Raw genomic sequence first — 25,708 nt, 5'->3', positions numbered from 1 at the left:
AGAGCACGTGAATGTTTGCTCTGCGTGCACTGCATGGTGTGAGCTCCATGACCCACCGTATAGTTATGTGTAATGTGTAGACATGATCCGGGCACCGTTTCATGAAAGTTGTCAGCCCTGACCTAAGTTGTCGATCTCCGACAATTTCAGTAAAATCCTTGGTTTTGATTGGCTGAGAAGCTCTGGTCACTGACTGTTTCTATGGTGAGTGTCAGAGAATGACAAGTTGTCATGGCTGACAACTTTCATGACTACCCAGTTTTCGTAGTTGTAAAATCCTTGCATCTGATTGGTTGAGAGCAAATTTGTCGTAGAAATGTGGCAGTCGTCACTGATAACGGGACCCAGGGGAGAGTTTTTAAGACATTTAAAAACAAAAACAAAAGAGATCTTAAAATCAGCTGTATTCTGTGTACAAATTGTGCGATGGCGCGCGCCCTACCCTCGCACAACACACGTGTGCCTTGTGTAGGACCTACGTACGGGTACGGTACACACGTACACACGTCCAAGGGTACCCAGGTAAAACACGCGGTGCGGTAGCTCCTAGTACCTATGGCGTGCCCCCGACCATTTCGACGGCCTGTAAACGTTTAAGAAACTTGATGGCCTCGAATATTGTCTACAAGATCAGAGCGAAGGAAAGAAAAACGCGGAACTTGATCCGCACCAACCATAAAATTATTAGGGACATCATTTGTCAGGTAATTATGCTCTTGTAATGTATCTAACAACACTAAACATTCGTTGTAATTGTGCAGGTTTGTTGCCCTATCATGACTGTTTGGCTATGTCGGGTAGACCCGTCTACGCCTTCTGCTAGTGTCAGATAATCAGTTCCGCGGAGTCCCACGCATTCTCTTTTGTGTACAAAAAGTTGGAGGGCATTTCGACTTACTTTTTTTTTTTTTTACTAGTAAATTTAGGCCCTAGGCCTAAATATTAGATGGACAGGTGTAGGCTAGTAGTAGTAACACTAACAGTGTATCATAAAGGCAGAGCCTAATCCCACTCAGGTCATGCAGATATTGTCAGAATCAGAACTTACACTTGCAAATAAATTTTACAATTGTCACATCAAACACTACCCCTGTAGGCTAGACTAGACCTATGTCAAATGTCAGTGATTGTAAATTACACTACTCACTAGATCTAGCCGGTACACATAGAAGACGTACGTACAGGTTGTACTTGGGTCTCTAACACCTATTTTTTATATAGATTTAAGATTTTAAAGAAAAAGTTGGCATATTTTCGCCTCAGTATGCTATTGCTAGGTTGTGGTTAACTGCGACCAGCCCCAACACGTAGTGTTGGGGCTGCGCATTGTAGCAGATATGATCATGACAGGCGAAGTATAGTGCCTAAATATCAATATGAAATCGCAAAAATTCTGTAATATGAAGACTTACAGGTGAAGTTATAATGTTGAAGACTGACTGCGTTCAACTTTTGGTCCTGCCAATATTCCATTTCAGCTCGAATTGATGAGTTAAATACGACTCGGTCGAAAGGAACCTGGGAGAACGACATCTTATAGTTAAATACAGTCAATGGATTTGAAACTTGTGCGCATGCGCTGGCCGTCAATTCATCTGTACAGCTGTAGCTTTTAATATGGCAAGGCCGTATCATACTGTTGTGGCAAACCCTCTCGCTGTATATTGCGTTGCTTTCTGGGTGGGTACGCGCGCGCAGGCCTTGTCAGAAGGCTAAAAGCATTGCGACTCCGCCCAGCACATGAATATTTACGTGCGCAGTGTACTGCATACTGATTTCGAAAATGATGAATGGGATGGGGAGCTAGGAGATGGACCTGTAAAAAAAATGTTTTTTCAAGATCATTGGACCAGTGTGAACAAGAACAAGGTGAACGTATGGTAGGAATTAGATAAGAATCTTATGTATACTATAAAAGTAATTTTTTTTCTAGTGAAATTCGAAACTTACGGAGGCGCGAAAATCTGTGACAGACTCTGTATGTTTTTCAAGCTTACCGATAGAGCACTCTATCGTGACTCAGGACTCTCCCACAAGTGTGTAACTGTGTACACGGAGCGTCCCGGGGTTAGGTTGTGGTTAACTGCGACCAGCCCCAACGTGCAGCGTTGCCTTGCGGCGCGGCGCGGTCTCCGGGGCTAGGTTGTGCTTGTGGTATGGTAACCCTGCAAATTTCCAAGTGTACTGCACAAAAGAGTCAACCTCTTTGTACTGCACACAGTCCCGCAATAAATTTACATTTTTGCTCAGTGTGCTACTACAGTCTGTAGAATATGTCTAGACCTAGTACAACTAGCCATTTTAAGCAGGGTGCGGTGAGCGCCGGTAGAATAGTCTAGCCCGATCCGACCAGACCAGACGCTGTGCGAACAGCAAATGGGCGCTGGGCTGTGTATCTACAATTTGTACGACTACCTATGATTGTACGTGGTAGGTCATTCCTTTTGCATTAAAAGATTAATTTTTAGCTGTGCCTGCCAGTGCTGGTAAATGGTTCCATCTTTATAGTTCTACAACCCCTGTACAAGTTCCTTTAAGGTTGACCTTGCTGTCTGCCAAGGCATGGTTACTATTAACCGCAGCAGCGACCCCATACGGACAAATACGTACCGTAAAGGGTGTTACAGCGCCCCGCGACGGGGTTAGGTTACTATGGACATGGTCCATAATTTCTGTTAATTATGGTAACCCCAGGGCCGGGGCACTCCTTAATTGCTTAGTTGTAAAACTTGTACACACACAGTTAGATGATTCGTGTTCGGCATTTGGGCTGTCAGCTGGCTGTGCTTTGCAATTATGGTATGGCTCTAGATTTCTATGGGTATCCCGTCTAAAGTACTTAAATAGCGTAAAGTTTAAAGGGACTGTACAGACTACAGTACTGGTTGAGGTGGGGATTCAGGTTTATAATGTCCCTAAGTGAGATCCGTAATGAGAAACCTCTTTTGAAATATAAAAGAGCATGTAATTTTAAGAATTATTCAGCGTTTATTTGATGAATTTGGTTTTCAAATGGCTGAGATATTAAAAAAAAAGTGATAATAATAAAAAAGGCGAGGGGCCACACATTTTATTAGGATCTCTTTGTTTCACCTTGTTTTTGGATATCTCGGTCATTTCAAAACCGATTTTCATGAAATAAACTTTTGATACCCCTTAGAATTGCATGTTCTTTGACATCTCATAGAGTGGCTTCTGAATATCTCGCAGAACATTAAAAGCTACATCCTCGCCTCATCTAGAACTGTACACACTCTTTGGCCTGAATTCATGAAGGTGGTACAAATGAAACCATGGTTTAAACCATGGACAAAAACCATGGAGCGCCAAGTGTCGCATGGAATATTTCGTTACGAAATCAGTAATTTGTCGATGAAATGATTATTTTGTAATGAAATGAACATTTCGTTAACGAAACGGTCATTTGTCGACGAAATGACCAATTTCGTAACGAAATATTCCGTGTGACATGTGGCGCTCCATGGTTTTTGTCCATGGTTTAAAGCATGGTTTCAGTTGTACCACCTTCGTGAATTCGGGCCATATAAGTTTTAGTTCTTCATTGAATGATAGTTGAGTGAACGACCGATACAATCAATAGAAAACTCCACAGAAAAATACTGTGTGACACTGACACTAAGTATCTGCAGTGACTGATACTGTTGAGTTTTTCGGTGTAGAAATAGGGGTCTAGTGTAGACCCATCCGTAGTGTCGTAATCCAGAACAGAAAGGAAGTAGCACTGTGTTCATATCATAGCAATTGGAGAGGTTGGACAACTCGACCGTGGGATAGCTTTATGTACATGCCAACAACCATCTTTTGTAAGAGCTAACCCAGACAAAACACAAGTCAGTGGGTTTGTTTCATCTTAAGAACGGGGAAGCCAACCGTCAACTAGGGATTAGTTGGTATGGAAAACGCCTGCAACATGTATCCAAGCCAGTCTACCTAGGGGTGACACTTAACAGGTCCCTCACTTTCGAGGATCACATCACTAAGACCAAGGCAAAGGTGGCATCAAGGAATAGTATCCTCAGAAAGCTCACTAATACGAAGTGGGGTGCTGATACGAAGACAGTACGTACAGCAGCACTGGCTTTATGCTACTCTACAGCTGAGTACTGTAAAAGTGGAAATTTTCGTAGTGTTGAAATTTTCGTGCATTTCGTGCAACCAGAAACTAGGGCGAAAATAAAAGCACGCAAATATTTTTGCTTGCCATATATTCCTGTGCGTGATGTCTTGATTCCGCGGAATTAAAAACATGCGAAACTCTTCTTACCCGGCAAAGCGCGAAAAATTACTTGCGCGAAAATATCCACTTTAACCCACACAGGTTGAAGACCTCTACCTACTGAGTAGGATTACTCCTCCCAGCATCCGTAGGACCGCTGCATACCAGAAGGAAAAGCTGAAGCAAGAAAATGACCCTCGCCACCCTCTCTTCAATCATAATCATTCAAGAAAGAGGCTAAAATCCAGGCACAGCTTCATGCATTCTGTAGAGGCACTGAACAAAAGCCCTGACAAGCAGCGTGTATCCAACTCGACAACTCGATCCGGTTGAGCTTTCCAGGGTTGGGCTATCCTGCAGTCGAGTTGTCGAGGAACCTTGAAAAGTAAAGTTATACACAGCCCTGTTGCTGTACACAAGTGTCTCTGTGCTTTGCACGGCGTCTCTGGTCAGGCTATTGGAACAGGTACATGCAGTGTAACATGCATGGTCTATTCCTTAATTGAAAAAAAGAATTAATGCATTGAAGCTTGGATACAGTAGACAATGCAGTTATTTTGTAATACGTGCAATACATGCAGACTACACATGGATGTTTATCTTGTGCATATATGCATGCTTTGTTCTTCAAAACTATAGGATGATGTCGACTTCAAGAAGGTGTGGGAAACCAAGGCCAGTGGCAAGATTTCCTATGATAGGTAAGTTAAATGAAGTGCTTGTGCAAATGGGAGGAGCTACAACATGACCAACATGAAAGTGCACCATAGTAAAATGTTTGGTTAGAATTAAATAAGTATCCATGATGACTGCTTCCAATGTCAAAATCTTAATCTTAAATAGTAATAATAACAGTCATTAAACTTTATAGATGGAAAAATTTGTTTGACCAGAGGAGTTTGAAAAAAAAAAATTACTTTTACAGCCCTTCTCCGTAGACAGAGAAATCTGTCTGTTCGGAGGAGTTTTTTCATCATCACAGTATTTTGTCGACTTTTACAGCCCTCCTCCATAGATTCTGTGAAGCCGGATGTAGTCTCTCCGGAACATATCCCCTATGACAAGATACAGACCGATCTTTCGGTCAATAAACTTCAGCGACGTGCGTGGAAAAAATCCATGTTATTCTCACCTGTCAACTCGAGGTTTCACATGCCATTTTAAGTTACTGTTAGGCAAGATATGTTCGCGGCATGAAATTTTTCATGAATTGGAGCTGACGGCCTTTTTCGTGCCACTTTCTTTCAATGCATACCTTGCAGACAAGAACTTTCGCATGCATTTTGATTTGGCGAATCTTGGCTCGCACGAAATTCGCGAAATTAAAATGCACTCAAACATTTCTGGTTTTATAGTAATCGATTTCTATACCTCACTTCGCCCTGCTCCCGTGTAGACCCCAAACCGAACTGCATACACTATCTCTTAGAGGATGCCAACATCAAAGGTTTGTTGGGTCATAACCCCTTGCTTACAGAGACCTGTCTTATGCAACATGCATCCGTGGAGGAGTTTGGAATCTGACGGGGAAGGGATTGAAAATATTGTGGGTTCTGATCTAGCATACAAACAATGGCTCTCTCAAGACTTAAGTCTCCTAGGACTGTGTTCAAAGAATCGGATCTCCTTCAGTACTCACACATGGATACTTTTCATGGAAATTGGAGCAAAAATTGAAATTATTGTCGAGAATTCCGAATTCATTTCTTTTTTTGCTTTATTCTACCAGTGTTGCAGGTAAAAACAAATGAAACAGTGAAACAGAAATAATATGATAGAGGGTAATGCTGATAACTGGTGAAGTGTGCGCTTGTCTTTTGTCTTGTCTTACCAATGATTTCGTGCCGTCTAAAAAAAAAATAAAGTAGTATTCTTGGTTTGTACTTTTCCCCCTTCTGATTGGTTTGTACTTTTCCCCCTTCTGAACAGCCACAGAATATATTTGGACAACTACAAAGAATGCATGGCAGGGTAAGTTGTTTGATGCAAGACAAATCTTGAAGGATGCACAATGCTTTTGTTTTGTTCTACAATAAATGGCTTTGTATTATTATTATCGTTGACATTGATAAGTATCATTCATTATATTCTTGTTCTGTACCAGGTATGTTGTTTGTTTTAACTGTTTATTTCCATCTCTCTTGGATGTAAAAGAATAGTTTGAAGAAGATGGTGTTCACAGTCTGAAGATGGTGTTTTTATCTTATTTTCATCTGCTGTGAATTTGAGAATGCCTCCAAGAGTATTGAAAGGTGGGAGAATGAAAAAAAAAACCCACTTCTTTTTATGACCCCCCAAAAAAGAGAGCCAGGGGCCCACTGCCTTCAGCTTCTTCTACCAAGCCTCAATGGTAAGTAAATAATTGATACGAAACATGCTTCATACATTCTAATTCACTGTGGTTTATATTCATAGTGCATTCTAATATTTTTTTCTTTTCATCTAATGATATGATTATTATTGCCTTTACCTTTATTTAAAAAAAAAAAAAGGTATGGGCTGAATGGGAAGCCTGTCTCTCTCTACAAACTCCCAAAGACTCCGGCCGCTCAAAAGATTGAAGATGCCCTTGTCTGCCAGTATCATATGGTGAGCCACATAACAAAACGCACACAATTAATGTCCAACATACAGCTGTAGCAGCACTGTTACAAACCATTCTTAACCGATCCCGTATTCGTAAATCCTCAGTGTATATAGGAGAGACAAATGTTGTCATTACCTACACAGTTGGGGTCACCACAAGGAGCACTGTTTTGTTTTTTGTTTATTTGCTTGTGTTTGTTTATTTGTTTGGGTGTTTGTTCCAGTTTGTTTTTTATTGCAATTATACCTACTGTAGGAATAGTCTAGGTCTTATACCTGTAAATAATCCTCTGTGGACACACATGCCCAAAGTAGAATGGAAAATTTCTATAAAACACACAAAAGATTTAATATCCTGTTTCTGTCATTTCTAAATGAAATCAACCTGTTTCTGTCATTTCTAAATGAAATCAACCTGTTTCGTCTCATTTGGAAATAATCCTCTGTGGACGCACATGTCCAAAGTAGAATGGAAAATTTCTATAAATCATACAAAAGATTTAAAATCCTGTTTCTATTATTTCTAAATGAAATCAACCTGTTTCTGTCATTTCTAAATGAAATAAACCTGTTTCGCTTCACTTGTAAATAATCCTCTGTGGATGCACATGTCCAAAGTAGAATGGAAAATTGCTATAAAACACAAAAGATTTAATATCCTGTTTCTATCATTTCTAAATGAAATCAACCTGTTTCGCTTCATTTGTAAATAATCCTCTGTGGACGCACATGTCCAAAGGAGAATGGAAAATTTCTGTAAAACACACAAAAGATTTAATATCCTGTTTCTGTCATTTCTAAATGAAATCAACCTGTTTCGCTTCATTCCTCAAATGAGTAAGGTGTGTGCATGTGTGTGTGTGTGTGTGGGGGGGGGGGGGGGACTGCTAAAATTGTGCTCTTTCCTGCTAAAAAATTTCATGTGTTTTTGAAAAAATTTGTTGAGTAACAAGTACAGTACATGTATGCCGGTAGTCCCGCAGTTTTTGCATTAGTGCAACAGAGATATGGTAATTTCTTTATATTTTTCCTTGTTTTTATCCTTCCTTTTCAAAGTAAGAAGACTGAAGGAAGTCCTTGATATATTTCCATTATGCATTGTACTAGTAACTTATTAAGGTTTTGTATTTTACCCTCTGAAATTTGGTAATAAAAGGAAGAAATCTCGGCAGACACACGCCCCCATCTCATCACCCTCACCAAGGACAATTGGGTTGTTAGATCTGACCTCAACACCGGCGCCGTATTGCAGCGAATCTACCTCCACCCGCAGCTGAACTACAAGTAAGAACAATCGGTCTGTGTTATCTCAAGAATGAAATGTCTTATGGTTAAATTACAAAGAGATCAAGACAGGCGATTAGCAGACAGAATAGGAATTATGATCATAGTGGTTCACAAATTTGAAGAAAAAATATTTTTAGGACATGCATATCCCACCAAATGATGCATCACACGTTACCCCGGGGTACCGTTGTACCCCGGGAAACCACGTTGTGTAGCGCCACCTCACGTCCATTTGAGGACAGCCGCAGAGAAATGCATGCACTGTGTGTGCGTGTGCATAGTCATTCCCATGCCACTGCATGTTATACTAGTACTATGCATGCATGGTACGCTGTGCTAGTTATAGCGTGTGCTTCAGTGCAGTGCAGCATAGTGCAGTGGCTAGCGTGCGCTAGCTCCAGCACCAAAATAATTTCCCACTTTTTGGCACCCAGGGTACAACCTTAAAAAGAAAAAAGAAATTCAACAAAATGGCTGATTTTTAGTTGGTACCCCGGGATACCGTTTATGTCATCAAATGCCAAGAATGTCTTGACATAACTCACTGCTTCTATGAAGCTTGTTGCTATGGTGTTTTGAATACCTAAACTGGGACTGGTACTGGTACCTACACTGGTTGACTTTTGTGTAATTATTAATGTCTGATGTTCTGTAATGTTATAATCTGTGTTTTGTGAATTGAGTTGTAAAATGTATACACGTAATTATGGTATCATATACCCGGTACTGTGAACATCAATATTTTTGTGCGGTTAATTTTTTCACCCTGAGCGGCTCACAAACATATTCATGGGTTCTTGAATTTGCGCTGCACCATTGTCAACCCATTCAAAATGTACAGATAAAATTGCGAAGATATTTTTGTCGGCTGCCATGGAACGTAGTAGTTGTTTTATAAACCATAAAAAAATAAGAGAATAAATAGTTTCTTTGGTAGGTTTGTGAAAACATAGTTCGACAAATTACATCAAAGGAAAGCATTTGGTGTGCAGAATCTCAAAGCGCAAAATTCAGGAAATTGGACTTCTGCGGCTTTGGGAATAGGCGATGATGGCTTACATGTGTTGGCTGTTGGATGTGAGATATATAATTCCTCATGACTACATTTTTCTTTTTCAAATTTTCAGCTACCTCTCCTGGAATGATGAAGGTGCATCCTTTGTAGTGACGACTGTAAAATCCACCACTACGCCGTCCATGCGGGAGGTACGTCGTATGGCCTATGACACTGCTAGCATTTATGTTTTTTTGTCTTCTGTGTGAACTATCATTTTCTGGCCATCAGTTCTGCTAAGAAAGTCTGACCGGAAGGAGATCTGGTGTAAAGGATGAAAGTGTGAATAATAAAATGTTTCTTTTGTTGAAAAATGGTCAGGTTCCTACTCTATCTTCACATGTCTGAAAAGAAAATATTGTACATATATAGCTACTGTATAAAGGCATAATTTTAATACCATTTGCAGATGAAACAAAAACCCAGCATTAGTGCTTTAAAATAGTTCTAAAATGTGAGTTAGGGATAGAAACAACCACTGTAAAAATTTGAATTGGTAAAACCAATGTTAAGTATTGGTAAATACACTTGTATGCAAAATGTGAACAATAGTTATTATAAAATGCTTCCAGACTAAACCCTCTACAGTTACGGTTTATTGAGAAAAATACAGATATCTCCTTATATTTAGGCTTTATTGCGAAAAGGATGTTTTGTGGTACAACAAACCTACACATATGCATTAAATGTCATATCTTTAAAATTGTTTAAATCACTGTTCCCAAAGGTAAACAGGACCATCAATAGAAATTTTCACATATTCATTTTTGATTAAATTACACACTCCCATGATTTGTTTTGGGTAATATCATTACCCCTTCCTTCAGAAGGAGGCAAGTAAAGTGTTCATTCACAATGCTTGAACTATAGAAAGTCCTAAAATTGTTATGTTGAATTCTCTTTGTGTCTTTTTTTAACTTGTTCCTTCTAGGAACTGGGTGTACCAGGTCCTCGTAGCATCAACTCATAATGCACACAAGAGTTTCTGCATTCCTGACCTAAATTCTTTAATCATATTAGACTGAGCAGAAAGTGACTTTTATTGAAAGATTAGAGTTGGTGTTATCATTGTCTGTTGTTTTTCTGTCTTGGAAATGTGTGTATTTTTGGTTGATGTACTTTTTCCAAATGCAGTAGTGTGGTTGCTTTGCGACAAAACTCATGTGAAGAAATATGTAGACTACATTGTGACTTTCGCTGATCCCATAATGGTGCCTTTTTAGTATGTAACAAAATGATTTACAGGCCCAGCACACACTTCATTCATATCTCATGTCCGATCAATATTTTGCATTGTTCGATGGCACACGCAGATTGTTGCGGAAAGGGAATGAATGTGCTGCTTGACTGCTTTAGCAGAGCAGATTACCAACCTGTCCGTTATATGTTGACGGGCAAAAAGAACATTGTATGGGGGCATTGAGGGTTCTCGGATGATTGTGAAAGGAACATGTTAATATAAAAAAGATTGATAAATGTGACCTACAACAACAAAAGGATCTGAAAGTCAAGGGAGGTCGATTTTCTGAAAATGACATGACATTATTTTTGTACTCGTCCGCTTTAATTTCATACATGTATATAACACAAGTCGTAAAAACACTCTGTTGCGGAGGTATTGATGATTTTATGAGACCATGTTGAGTGGTCTAGGAAATCAGCGTTTCAAGAAAACCGCCTTCAAAGTTTTCTTTCCGACGCAATCATGATCAAAGGGAGGTAAGACAGTTTTCACCTCTTGACAATAGAAGATATGCTCCTAGCAACCTCCATGATGTTCAAGCTTAGCGCCAACAGTCTACACACGACTAATCAGTAACCAGGGTGCCACGCACTGACCAATAAGTTCACTGCCTCATTGCTAGGGACGGAGTCTATCTGCGGCACTAAATCCAAATCTTCGGACGCGTTTCTGTTCTGTTGAAAGTCAGGAAATCATGGCCCAGAAAAATGCTTATTTCTTACCTTTCCTTTGATCATTTAGCTTCAAAATTTTGGCAGATGATAGACCAAACATTAGACTACAACATTATGCCAACTACAAAAATTTGATGGTTTTGACCGATTTTGATGATCTGACTTTTAAACTCGATTTTCTCGGCTCAGCCATCTGCAACTTTCAGATCCTTTTGTATTGGCGGGTAACAAATGATAAGGCAACTTTTGACTTCATCTAATATGTTCTGTCCCTCTGCAGGCGGGTATAGCCTCAAGCATCCTCCTCACGATGGCTATTTTCACTGTCTGCCCCCTGGAGCTTGCTGTCTGTTTCCAGGTGGATCGCCAGGTAAGTGTTACAGTAAAGCATATTAATGCCTCACCATGTTGAAACGGGCTTTAACTCTTTATGTGCCACGGTAGAAACTCTCTGTCTGCCACATTCTGAGACACCAATGTGGGGATGCTTTGAGAAAACATTCTGTTTTTCAAATCTATGTAACTTGTATAGATTTCTGTTAAATTGTTGACGCAGTGAGCAAAGTTGTCGAGAAAATGCTAAGCTTTGCATTGATGTAAATTGTATGACAAATCTATGATCGCTTTTCTTTCAAATGCCCAGTATCTACGGTATGACTTTTGCACACAAAACAGTGACAGAAACTTAGAATTTACACGCAAATCCAGTAGGGAACACTGCTTGGTAGTCAATCACCACATAAAATGCAAGCTATATGTGAGATGAACGGAATTGTGAGAAACGCTTTAATTGTACTGTGGCATTTGGCGATTTATAGATCGGATTGGGCGGATATGTGTTTTTGAGCGGAATATGCGAAGTTGGCCGTCGACCGAGTCGTACGTGCTAACGTGGCACACCAAGAGTTAATGAATATAGTGAAAATCAGTTCAGCAGGATGGCAGAGGTTTCATGGAAATTACACCTTAATTATGACAGTTATGGAATTGTAAATTTCCTTTTTTTCCCCTAATAAATTAATGATGTCAGAGGTACATTATGTATTAGTATGCACTTAAAAAGGCATGAGCACTTTGTGTGGATTGGGTGAATGCAGCAATGTAATTGAACACTGAAGTTTGAGGTAAATCAGTCTATAAAATCAAGTTATGCATTTTTAAAGTTTCAGTGTTGTCACTGCTAGATGAGAAGACTTCTACAGTTTGTGATGTCACATGGGTAGAATGATGTAAAGAAAATATATTGAAAGAAAATTTGACATATTTTTTTATCTTGCAAATTAAAAGAACACTTGGCTTGCCTGTTTTAGAAGGTAGGGGAAATGAAGTAACAAGTCAAAGGTATGTGTACTTCCCCCCCCCCCCCAAAAAAAAAAGGAGAAGAAATTTGGTAAAATTGTAATGTATTTTCTTTATGTCATCCAAAGCATGTGACATCACAAACTACAGTAGTTTTCTCGTCCAGTGGTGATGGCACAGAAACTTAAAAAATGCATAGCTTTTGAACAGATTGTCCAATTTTCCTCTAACTTTCTCTGTTGTGTTTTACTTTTCAATATTTATGCATTCACTCAATCCACACATATATGAAGGTGTACTTTTCCTTTTAACTCTTTATGTGCCATGTTCGCACGTCCGACTCAGTTGACGGTGTGGCAACTTCGCATATTCTGCTCAAACCCAGAAACCCGCCAAAACCAATCGATAAATCGCCAAATGCCGCAGTACAATGAATGCTTCTCTTGCGCCTCTGCTCGTCTCACATATAGCTTGCATTTTATGTGGTGATTAAGCGGTGTTACCTAATAGATTTGCATGGAAAATCTAAGTTTCTGTCACTGTTTTGTGCGCAAAAGTCATGCTTTTACAGTAATGTAGCTCCTGGTCATCTCAAAGAAAAACATCCATCGATTTGTCACTCAATTTTCATCAAAGCAAAGCTTCTCATTTTCTCTACAACTCTGCTCACTACATGTCCAGCTTAACAGAAATCTGTATGGAAGTTACATTGATTTGAAAAAAAAAAATTAAAATGTTTTCTCAAAGCATGACTATGTTGTTGTCTCAGAATAATGTGGCACACAGGGGGTTTGAACCATGGCACATAAAGAGTCAATTGGCAGAGGTGATGATGTCATCACCTCATAATTCTCCCAAAATTATCCACAAATCTTCACTAAAATTCCTCATTTTGCCTTGAAACCCGCAGGATTGAATGTAAGATTAATCCGTGGCCTCCAGCTATCTGGGATAGACAAACTGGAGCTGTGTGTGTGTGTGTGTGTGTGTGTGTGTGTGTGTGTGTGTGTGTAAATGAATGTCCTGAACTTTGTCTAGAATCAAGTCTGTATACCCAGTCTTACAAAATCTCTTTTACCAGTTTGCTAATTGTCAGGCATGCTGGGGTGCTTTCTTTGTTTGATAGCTTGGATATCTGAACTCTAATTATCAATGAAAGCAGATTACCTAATCCCTTAATCAACATTTTGTAGCCATAGCCTGCATGCTGGACTAAATACCAGTGAAAGGCACAGTGCTACACCTGAGTGAGCATGCTAAAATTTACAACTACATGTAGGTCAAGTTTGGATGGATTTTTAGATTCAAATTTAACTAATTCTTGGGTTGTGCAACAAAGAAAATTTGAAGCATGACTTTATTAATTTGAATAAATATGCTGTTAACCACTGCTAGAAAGGATAAGAACTAGTGGTGGCTGTTAAAAGCTTGGTAGACTAGTGGAAATGATGCCTGTGTAGCAATCAGGTAATCACTGATTTGAGTCCAACCCTAGAATGTACATGTATGCCCATGAGTTTTTTTGTTTTTTTTTTTTATCATGGCTACTGCTAAAACAGTGGATAATCGGTGCTTATGTTGGTGAAAGGCAATTTGTCGATCAGTCCAATCTAAACAGCTTGATGCAGTAATCCATTAATCTGAATAAATACGCTGTTCCCCTGCTGCTACAATGGATTATTTGATGTTGAGGAAAAAGCTTGGCTAATTGAGATAAGTTCCTGGGCACACAAAGGGTTACGTACCAGTGAGTGGCAGCAGACCTAATCACAGCAGTAGCAAGGCTCCAAGATTCATTTTCATCGCAGTCTCCCTTTTCTCTCAGATCTTTGGCAATAACCTGACTGGTGCTCATGTTGTCGCAAACAACATTCTCTTCACGACGCACCAGCGAGGGATTGTCAAATTCTACGACTTTGAGACGGTCCTAGCCAAGGTAAGTTATCTGAGGGAAAACATACTGATGGTTTCCCTTTTGCATCGTCTGGTTTCAGCCTCACTTTCAGCTTGGTTTCTGGCTAAGACAGCTTCCTAATGTGTTGAACATTTGTACAACAATGTCAGAATGAAATGCTTTCCTTGACAACCAAAACATTTGTGCCTAACCTTGTGCTACTTTCATGGTTGCAAACTGGATCTCCCTCTAGGTTGTGACAAAAACTTTATCAAGAAGCCACAATGCAGGTGAAGGAATGTTGAATTTCTGAGACTGAATAGATTCGAACATATATATCATAAAACTCTCATATTACAGAGGAATGATTTGAAGACTCTAGAAATATTGCATTCATTTTATATCATGCACATATTTATGTTGAAGCAGCACAGTACCAGTTTGCATCAATTTATCTATGAGCCATTTTTGTGATGAGATGCATGCTACACTGTGTGTGTGCATTTGACATGTATCTCTACCTGAAAGTATTCTAATCCAGACAAACTTTGGGGAAGTGCTGCATAAAAACTAAATTTATGGATTCAAAAGTGCGACCATGTTATCAAAGTCATTTTTTTTTTTTTTTTACATTGTTGTGTATCATTCTTACATTTGTACCTCATGGTGAATGTGAGCTGACTTTTTGAAGTATTTTCCCCTGTTCTTCTCATTTTTGTTGACAGAATCCACCTGATGAAGTTAAGCTGGGGGATGCTTTCCCTGGTGGAGAGGGGGAGGGGTGTAAAGTTGGAGAAGACCCCCATGGTATTCCCATCACTCTCAGGGTCAAAGGTCAGTTCCTTTTCCCAGACATGGGGATGTCTTTTTTTTTCTTTTTATTTTGCACCATAGTTGTCTCTTTTGACTTCTTGTTCATCCCGTTGTGAACTGTTTTCCCCATGCTTTGGTAAAATGTATGTTTGACGCCATGTTTAAAGATAATATAAAGTTTTGGTACCTCAAAAGTTTCCCTGAATTTCCTTGTCTTAGTTTGTGTTTCAGGTTAAAGTACCTTTCATATAACTAACACTGTGAGACTTACTCACCCCAAAGTGCTCTCATGTCTCAGTAATCATGCAATAATGGTACACGTATTGTACGAATCCATTATTGCATGACAACTGCGACCAGCAGCGTGCAGCCCCATACGCATAGCTACCACTGTGACCAGCAGCCTCATACGCATAGCTAAATGGGGCTTCGCATTGCAGCATTCAGCATCATGACAGATTTAGTATCACGGGTAGATATCAACTTAAAATTCAAAAATTTCTTCAATTTGAAGACTTACCAGTTAAGTTGAAGTATTGAAAACAGGCTTCGGGCAACGTTTGGTTTTGCCAATAGTCCCTTTCTGTTCGAATTGATGACTGAATGTGACTCGGTCGAGAGGACCTTGGGAGAGCTACACTGAATTGACGGCCAGCGCATGCGCACACAAACATCTTATCCGTTCATGGATTTGAAATTTGTGCGCATGTGATGTGTGCCAATGCGCTGGCCATAGTATTCAGTGTATGTAGCTCTCCCAAGGTCCTCATCTCGACAGAGTCAAATTCAGTCATCAATTCGAACAGAAAGGGACTATTGGCAAAACCAAACGTTGCCCGAAGCCTGTTTTCAATACTTCAACTTAATTGGTAAGTCTTCAAATTGATGAAATTTTTGGATTTTATGTTGATATTTACCCGCGATACTAAATCTTTCATGATCCTGAATACTACAATGCGAAGCCCCATTACGCTATGCGTATAGGGCTGCTGGTCGCAGTTAATTGCATGATTACTAAGACATGAGAGCACTTTGGGGCGAGTAAGTCTCACAGTGTTAGTTATATGAAAGGTACTTTAACCTAAAACACAAACTAAGACAAGGAAATTCAGGGAAACTTTTGAGGTACCAAAACTTTATATTATCTTTGAAGTAGTACCCGTTGAAGGCAAGTCTCGAGTATACTCAGGCAGGTGTCTATGGGAAATGCATGTTGCAGTAAAATCAGCCTGTCCTCAACAGGTTAAAATGCTGTTGATCGGCGGTGAATCTACTGCTACTCCTCAACGGATGCATCTGAGATTGATAAATAAACACAATGCCTTACCAGATATATAAGTCCATCACCAGTGTTTGCAGGTTTGTTCTGATTTATGCTCAATACCTCATGCAATGCAATCAATATACACAGTTCGGAAGTTATCTCTCTCGCATAATGGGCAGGTACATTGTAGCCTCAAGGAAATTACATCAACAAGTTCATCCTTGGCATGGAAACAGCAACCAACATTTACATAGTATTCAAATTCATGAAATTCTTTCGTTGAGATGTTTTCATTGCCACCGATTGACAAATTGCCCTACATCGACGTAAATAAGCACTGAATTGATAGAATTGAATTGATACGTCAATTTAAGGCAATTTGTGAATCAGTTGCAATGAAAACATCTTGGCAGAAGAATTTCATGAATGTCAATAATTACGCAGTACCCACTGCATGCTATAAGGATTAGAACCAACACTTGCTGTCGGGCCGTAGCTCGGTGGTCTAGTGGAGATGACGCCTGTCCGGAGATCAGGAGGTCCTAGGTTTGAATCCTGCTCGAGTATGTAAGCCCATGATTTTTGTATCATGGCTGCTACAAAAACACTGATCAATTCAATGCTTATTTACGTCGATGTAGGGCAATTTGTCAATCAAATGCAATTTACATGACTATGTTCTACAATAAGCCACAAACGAAGAAACAGGTGGAATATCCCTATAGATCTCCCCTTTCGTTTTGTGCTCTCTCCAACTGATATCATGCACTCGAAGCCAGGTGTATGTGCCCTCAAGCTGGTCCTGCCAGGCCCTTTTCATTGTCCGTATCACAGATCCACATTAGTGCTTGCCTTCAACTCAAGCTCCTTTGAATCTACAGAGCCCCATTCTTCTTCTTGAGTAGTATAGTGGTAGATATACTTTCTTTTGGCTGGACTATAACCTTGTTTGAATCCGCCACAAAATGTAGAACTGATGTCACTCCCTCATTGATTTCATTCTGCAGAGATGCCCCCCGTTCTGTTGGAAGTCTGTTGCTATGACGATGACATCTGCTTTGGGGGAATTCCCTGGCACTACCTGGCCTCTCCGAAAGGCGGATCAGAAGCGACGCATGTCAACGTCTACAGTGTGGCAACTAAGGAATTGGTGAGGAAACTCTTTGATAGCTTAAGCCCCTTTTGACTATACTTTACACAACTGGCTCACTACAGCTGAGGTAAGCAGTTTTCAGTTGTTTTTATGCCTCCGCCACGAAGTGGTGCCGGAGGCATTATGTTTTCGGGTTGTCCGTCCGTCCGTCCGTCCTTCCGTCCGTCCGTAATGAATTTTGTGGACAAGGTAACTATCGAAACTTGTTGAGGTATCCTAATGAAACTTGGCATGTATGTGTATTAGGGGGTGAAGTTGTGCCTATCAACTTTTGGGTGCACATGCTCAAGGTCAAAGGTCAAAAGGTCAAGGTCAAATACATAAAATTTCACTATTTCCACCATATCTATTGAATGCCTGAAGATATTTTCTTGAAACTTAGTGTATACATGTATTACCCAATTAAGATTCTCTGGTGAAAGTTTGGGTCATGAGGTCAAAGGTCAAAGGTCAAAAGGTCAGGGTCAAATACATAAAATTTCACTATTTCCACCATATCTATTGAATGCCTGAAGAGATTTTCTTGAAACTTAGTGTATACATGTATTACCCAATTACAATTCTCTGGTGAAAGTTTGGGTCATGAGGTCAAAGGTCAAAGGTCAAAAGGTCAAGTAAAAAACTTTTTTTCTGTGTACCTTGGAAAATTGTTCAAGGTATCTTCATGGAACATAGTATATACATGTACTGACTGGAAGTGAATGTAGGGTTCATGGGGTCAAAGGTCAGGGGTCAAAGGTCAAGTGCAAGACTTCAAAATTTTACTATTACAATGTACCCTCATATTTATGCAATGCCAGCAGGGTTATTTTTTTACATTTGGTGTATGCGTGTGTAACCTAATAGAAATTCTCTGGAAGGTTTTTTTTTTTTCTTTTTTTGCCTCAAAGGTCAAAAGGTCAAAGATCAAGTGAAAGTGCTGAACTAACTTTTTCCTCCATATCTCGGAAGTGGCTCAAGTTACCTTGAAACTTTGAGTACATATTATGCATGTTCTACCTGAAAGTAATTATCTTATGAATTTTAGGGTCAAGGGCCAGATAAAAATGGTAACAATTTACTATTCAATTCAGAAATTGCACTTTTTCTCCACACCTGTACCTTGAAAATTACTCAATGCCTAAATGTATGAATGGGTCAAAGTCAAGTTAAAGTCCTTAAATCCCTAGATACATGCTCTCCTATTCATCTAATTAAACCTAGGTCAAGGAAGGTGAACATTCAACACATTTGTGACAAACTTGTCATTTCAATATTTTGCCAATTTTGTGAAAATATAATCACACAGTGTCCACATGTACTATCTAGACCTATTGGGAAAATCATGCATTATGGCGGAGGCATACCAGTCGCCAAAGCGACATTTCTAGTTTGTTTTGTTTTTTGTTTTTAATCTCCTGCATACAGTATGTCATGCTTGACATGTGTATTGTAAGAGATTAGAATCAAGAACAAATTGAAATCGATATGTTCTGCTTGAGAGCCACCATTTTGCACAAGCATATCCCCTCCCAGTTGACCCAACTGTCTGTACTATTTATAATTTGCCATGTTCTCATACCCCTGAAGGCAATTAATGGGAGTCTGGAACGCAATGCGCTCGCTTTTGGAACAGCGGGGGCAGTCTTTCACTTTGACGGCACGGAGCGCATCATCCACACTCGGACCAGGTCGCTAAGGTGAGTCATTGGGCTTCTCCTTGGCTGAATTCCAGCCCTTACTGAAACATGTTACAGCCCACAATCATCTTCAATGAATAAGTCAGATCATCATGCGTACATTTGGATAAATGACTGTGGTAACCGAGTGGTTCTATGTTTGATTACACCACAGAATCATACTTGAGACTTGGAGATGTAGATAACAACATTATGACTGAGTCGCCATGTTTACTGTCCAGGCTCAACTCAAGGTGGCGCTCTGCCACAAGTATGCATGACAATATGTGACCGGCGACAACGGTTTCAGGCAAAAGTCGGGAATTTTGAAAATTCACTTTTTCATTGAATCACATTGCCCATTTCCTAAGCTTTGCATTGATATAAAACACTTGTATTCTCCGGCGCCGCAGGTGGGCATTATTTAAAGCAAAATACAATGCACTTTTTAAGTTGTTAGCTTGACAAAATTGTGAGAAAACGGGCTTTGAAGATTCACCTCTTTCTCAAAGGCAATGTCCGAGCGGCGATGCGAGGTGAGAATCACCCATCCGTACGATGGTGCAAATCGAGATTAAGCTCCGCCGCGAAACGCTCGAGATGTATATCCGAAAGCCGAACCATGTAAATGCATGCGACGCACCAACCAATCGCATGTGAGACCCTGCGCCGTAGCAACACTGGGCACATTGGCGCCGCGTTCGAAAGAAGATTGAAACTGACGAGTGCGATCCAACATAGGGTGTTTAAAATTCCATTTTCGACAGGAAAAAACTTAAGCTTATGATATGAAATTTAGTGTAGATGTAGAAAACATATCAAAGATTTGATTTCTGAAAAAAAAAAAAAAAATAGACAAAAATAATGGTCAAAATCTTTGTACCCCGCCTAGGACGGAATTTGCTCTTGCGACTTTTGCCTGAAACCGTTGTCGTGGGTCACATATATTATATCCAGCATATCTTTATACAGTTACCACAATGACCTTGCCCTCTTTCCTCAGTTTGTTTGATGGGCACTGCTCTTGTCAAGGCGACATAGGGTATTGCATAATCATGCTAGATATAACAATTTACAGAATTGATGTTTGATAAAGAATGAACCTACCTCTGCCTAGACCAGGTGACTAGAATGACCCCTCAGTTTACACTTGGGGAGGCATCCATTTCATTGTTTTGTGCTTTTGCATTGACAATCTTTCTTATTGAAATGGCTAAATACTCTACATAGATTTTAAATGAACACTTTGTTATTATCAATTGGCCATGCAGGCAAGAACCATTTATTGGAATTTTGTCATGAAAAATCACTGCATCACGAATGCTTTTATCAGTAAATTTGAAATATAAACATACCTGTTATCATGAATGACCTTTTTCTGCTCATGCCCAAAGTGGAACTACATGTATAAACTGGCATTAAGATCACATGGTTCAGGGTTTCAAAGGGAGTTGTTAACAAGTCAGCATCAATCAGGTAGCATTAGTGCAGGGGGTGGTGGGGGGGGGGGGGGGAGGGATTTGGGTTAAGGGGTACTCTACGTGTGGAATATTGCATCTGTGGCATTTTGTATGTGACCTGCTGCATGAAAGATCTTGTGCCTTGTCATTTGTGATAAAAATTTTAGCGATTTTAAATATTAAAAGAAATATACAACTGAAACTCCACATACATTGTGCTAACAACAGTTGGAGCAGTATACTGTATTTAGGTTGTTGAATGTTAATTTTATGTGAAAGTTTAATATTTCATTTCAGGATGCTGCAAGTTGCTTTTGATTTCACTTTATTTCTTTATCAATAAATTTGAATCAATATGATGATATTGATCATAATTGTGATCAATTTGTATCATTTTGAATATTTCTTTGTATTGGGTTTACAATTTTTTATGTTCACCTTTTTATTTCTTTAGATATTTGGGCATTTATTTGCTGTGTTAAGTTATTCAGATTATTGTTTGTACAGTGTACTGAAACTCAAGCAGAGGAATGATGGGACGTACGAAGTCGTTGTGGATCATGTGATCGATCCCAGAGGTTGCGAAGATGATGCTGATTCAGGAAAATATTCAACGAGTCGCAGACCGCGTCGCAAACGCTCGTACTCCACCGTCGTTGACTTCACCAGAGACGAGTCGTTTGAGAGCCTTGGCTCCCAGGTATGGTCTCTTCACGATGTCATCGCAATCTTGACAGAATTTGGGACTTTGGCTGAATTCAAACAGAATGATATTGAAATTCTCACTGTCACATTTAAATGCAAATGACTCTGTTTGCAGCAGTGCGATTTTATTTCTGTGACGATGTGTTGACGGCGCTATGCTGGTCGTACGCGAAAAACCTTGATTATGATCTCTATCTTTAGACTACCATAGCTCCATGAATTTTATCAGCAATTGTAACATATTGAGAAGAGAAAAAAATAATAATAATACAAATGTTTCTAAGAGCACAGTTTACTGGAGAATTAAGATTTACTCCAAAATAATACAAATATACAAAATATCATCTGTAAGCTCTAAACACATATTTCTCTTTCACTAGCAATGTTGCAGTCATGATAAAATTTTTCACAAGCACTGTTTTCCTTTCTACATGTATGTATATTTCAGAGAGTATTATTTACAATGTAGGTACTTGTTCATTCTAAAAAACATAACAAGGAGGATTTACTTACCAGTACTCGTTTTGTAATTTCCTGGACACTCCCTGTTGTCTATTTCTTGACATTGATTTATGACAGTTTAACTAGATCTACACTGGCCAAGTTCTGAGTGTAAAAACACAAGTGACTAGAAAGTCTAGTCTAAATTCATGTGTACATTTTTTTTTATATTAAAACTTGTAAAATTGACAAAATAAAAAGGTGATAATTATACTATTGTGATCCTATGTAGATTACTAGCTGATGTACTTGAGTGATGTTTTCTCTGCAGTTTCACGATAGATTTATCCTGTAGAAGACTAATTCCCGAGTATACTCGGGCAAGTGTCTATGGGAAATGCATGTTACAGTAATATCAACTCGTCCTCGATGGATTAAGATGTGTTTCTATTTTACCTCCCACCCTGTCCTGTCAATGAAGATGATCACCGATTTCAGTTATGAAAATGACTTGGACCTGATGGTGGTCTCAATGCCCTCCTACCACTGGGACTCCGATCATCACCAGGGTAGCATCAGTCTCCATGACAACCAAGCAGGGCGACTCCTGAAGACCGTTCCAATACCTGGTGAATGGGATGACGTGAGTGAGGCATTATATATAGAACGATGTCAAAATGATGAAAGTGATGATTATCGTGATTGTTATGAAAAGGAGGAAATTAATGGATGATTATGATAGCCAGAATTAAAATGTGTCCATTCCACTGAGTGAGGTACATACTGCTCAAGAGGAATAGAGGCATGACAAACCAACAGCATGAATCTACCCAAAGACAAAGTTACAAAAAATGCTAATTTTGCCACATATTTTGCGTGGCTTTATTTTTGTGATATTTGGGATTAGACTGAGTCATGCAAAAATAACCACTTCCCAAGAATCTTTCCTCCTCTAACAAAACAAATCCGAAGGTGTAGAGACGACAGTCTTTGCTTTGTGAATTGATTTTTATTTTGTCACCTCAACTCTTGATGCTAGATCCAAACTGTTTGAAATTCATCAGGAAAAGTGTTCTTCAAAGAACTTAAGGTCAAGCCTTGCTCTCATTTACGAGTTGTACATACAGTTAGTAAAGCACAGAACATCTATATAATATGCACAGGCTAGTCATTAGTCCCGCATTATACATTCTTGTGTTTGCTCCCTTCTTTTCCTCAAAGACGGTTGAACACACAGTAACCCTGGACCTGGACACCCTGATTCACATCGTGAAGGACAAGTCGGGCAAGTGGAGGTGCCAAGTCTTCCGAGCTCAGCGCAGGGATGTTCACGAGAAGTCGACGCCCGGGTCAAGGAAATCATCCCGTCGAAGCGGGCAGAGAAGAGGAAGCAGATGGAGGTAGCCTTAACCCGTTGAAGATTATCCTCGGGCAGGTCTGAATGAGAAATGGGTGTTAAAACAAAACCAGCTCATCCTCGGTGGGTTAAACGAAGAAACCTCGAGGATAAATCTTTATAGTGATGACAGGCAATTACCGTCAAGAGGAGGACGGAGAGGAGGATTTGGCCATATGAGCCAGTTGACTGCAACACCACCGCCAACAAAACAGGCAGGAACGGTGCAGGTGCAGGTGAAGGGACTGCTCGGACCGTAGTTTGCATGTCATGGCAGATTGATATTGAGAGCATCCGTGTACGTAGATGGGCGTAGCCCAGACCAACATGCTGTGGAGCTGATCCACTCACATTCAGGGATAATCTTGTCTTGGTTGTAAACTGAATCTTTTCTTATGACAGTACTCTCAACAAGGGAGCATGCAATTTTTGTGAAGGAGCAATATCATACTATTTAAATGGATATGTTGTGTGTGATACTCTTGACTCAGAATTTTTTTGTTTTGTTTTCCATTCTAACCAAGATTACTACATATATCAAGTCAAACTTGTGAAAACTTCAAGTGATAGAAAAGAAAATAGAGAAAACAGAAATATCTCTATAGATTTGGGAGCACCAGTTTCTCGCGCAAACAAAACCAAAACACAAACCTTGAATGTGATTTCAGCTTTGCTGATACAGCGTATGTAGACTACGGTGTACATGCTTGGTCTCTGTAACATAAGAGATTTTATTTTCAGGGTATAACATTGTACGTTGAGTATTCAGATGTCTTTCACAGACAGTTGTCGCATGGATCAACATTTAGGCGAAGCTATGCAAAATTTCAATCATATTTCATGGATTTATGAAAGGCCACAAGATTGATAAAAAAAATGTTGAGTAGTTTTTATTCACCGTCATTTCAGCAGTATACCGTGTATATATACAATCAAAAGACATGCAAAGATACGTAATTATATACAAAGAATTTTGTTATAACCGAGTTCATTATAAAGGGAGTGCACTGTAGCTGCCAACTGCTCAGTCAGGGTTCACTTTGCATTCTGCATCTCCGTTCTGTTCCTAAAGTACATGTAGAAGGTTTATCAACTGTATTTTGTTCTTGTCATTGCACAGGAATTTCATGTAGTCACAAGGAACGCTGGTGCGGAGCCCATGTACAAGGAACTCCGTTTAAATAACTCTCGACCACTTCTCTGAATGTTTTTGATACTGTTTTCCTACATGTAGTAGTTATCGGTGACAAAGTCAATGATAGTGTTGTAGAGTTGATTCAACCCTGCCCCGGCCACAGAACAGCCAGAGAAGCCTGGCCTGGGTTGGTTTCCAAGTACAGTGCCACAGGAAACGCATTGCCTGGATTACCAAGATTTTTACTACATTGACAAATCATAGTGGCATTTGGAAGGTTAAGAAACACATGCTCTGCCAACTCTCCAAAGGTAGCGGGTATCTGGGTGAGTGCCTGGAACATTACATTTCCATCTGTGACTTAGACAGCAGAACCTGACCTGGTAGTTACAAATGACCTCCTTCTAGCTTGTGCTGCAATTTTGCTATGACAGTTTTGACTAGTGCAGGGCTGCCAACTCTCACGCATTTTGGTCCTTTCTCACCCTTAAACTTTATTTCATTTGCATGCATTTCTATTGATCTCATTCATTTTGACTTCAAAATTATAGCATTGGCCTATGGGAGTCTCACTCTCAACTAGTTTCCAGTGTTGGCAGCCCTGCTAGTGCATCATCAGCAGTTCAAGGCTCCATGGCACTGGGCCAAGGGAGTACAACAACACTTTCTCTGTGCAGAGTTTATGATTCATGGCAAGGAGTGTTAGTGGGCCAAAGACATTTCTTTCTGCAACAAACACTTTTTTCCTTCTCTGAAGAGCTTGCCACCGATGTTTATAATGTAGATGACTTACGGTGTTTTCGTGGTAGTTCAGTGGATACTGACTGCCTTCCGAACATGCCGGAGTCTCCACCGCACAGAAGACTTGTATTGCCATTCTTGCCATTTATTGAACTCTATGATGTACAGGGCTTGGCAGCTTACGTAGATTTGGAAGCATTGCCCTGCATATCTGTATGGTATACTGTAAAACGAGGAATGTTTGCATGCATTTTAATTTCGCGAATTTCGCGAGCGCCACGATTCGCGAAATTAAAATGCACGCGAAAGTTCTTGTCTACACTATATGCATTGAATGCCAGTGGCAGTTCGCAAAAATTTCATGCCGCAAAAAAAGGCCGTCGGCTCCAGTTCGCGAAAAATTCACGCCGCAAATATATCATGTTTTACAGTACTCTCAGATCATTCTATTATAGCTGTTATCTCCTGAACTGATGAATGATCTCTTCAGTCTAAAGCCAGATAATGGTGCCGTTTAGACGAAGGCAGTTTTGGTCGGAGTAATTTCAGAGGAAGGGTCAGAGGAAGCTTGGTCGGAGGAAGGTCGGAGGAAAGGTCGGAGTAGTGCCCGTCTGAACAAGGTCATGGTAACTTCCTCCGGTCGGGGGAACTTACCACGACGCCTTCCT

General features: G+C 39.9%; 1 protein-coding gene across 1 annotated transcript; it reads left to right on the top strand.

The window, feature by feature from the left end:
- Positions 1–605: 605 nt before the first annotated feature.
- On the top strand, positions 606–24,401 carry LOC140238714 (DDB1- and CUL4-associated factor 17-like). Its single transcript, XM_072318611.1, has 14 exons — positions 606–704; positions 4,877–4,938; positions 6,167–6,208; positions 6,730–6,826; positions 7,980–8,107; positions 9,238–9,316; positions 11,362–11,451; positions 14,206–14,316; positions 15,000–15,108; positions 17,359–17,501; positions 19,074–19,183; positions 21,130–21,322; positions 22,250–22,411; positions 22,990–24,401. Exons 1-14 carry the CDS (start codon positions 606–608, stop codon positions 23,170–23,172), a joined length of 1,608 nt encoding a protein of 535 aa, XP_072174712.1. The 3' UTR covers positions 23,173–24,401.
- The last annotated feature ends 1,307 nt before the right edge of the window (positions 24,402–25,708 follow it).

The sequence above is a fragment of the Diadema setosum genome, chromosome 15 (assembly GCF_964275005.1).
Source record: "Diadema setosum chromosome 15, eeDiaSeto1, whole genome shotgun sequence".
In the NCBI taxonomy this organism is placed as follows: Eukaryota; Metazoa; Echinodermata; class Echinoidea; order Diadematoida; family Diadematidae; genus Diadema; species Diadema setosum.
This window is presented reverse-complemented; position numbering and strand designations above follow the sequence as displayed.

Coding starts and splice junctions, on each gene's coding strand:
- LOC140238714 (XM_072318611.1), top strand. CDS start 606: ATGGCCTCGAATATTGTCTACAAGATCAGAGCGAAGGAAAGAAAAACG. Junction 9,317..11,361: donor CTACGCCGTCCATGCGGGAG/GTACGTCGTATG, acceptor GTCCCTCTGCAG/GCGGGTATAGCCTCAAGCAT. Junction 15,109..17,358: donor CATCACTCTCAGGGTCAAAG/GTCAGTTCCTTT, acceptor TTCATTCTGCAG/AGATGCCCCCCGTTCTGTTG.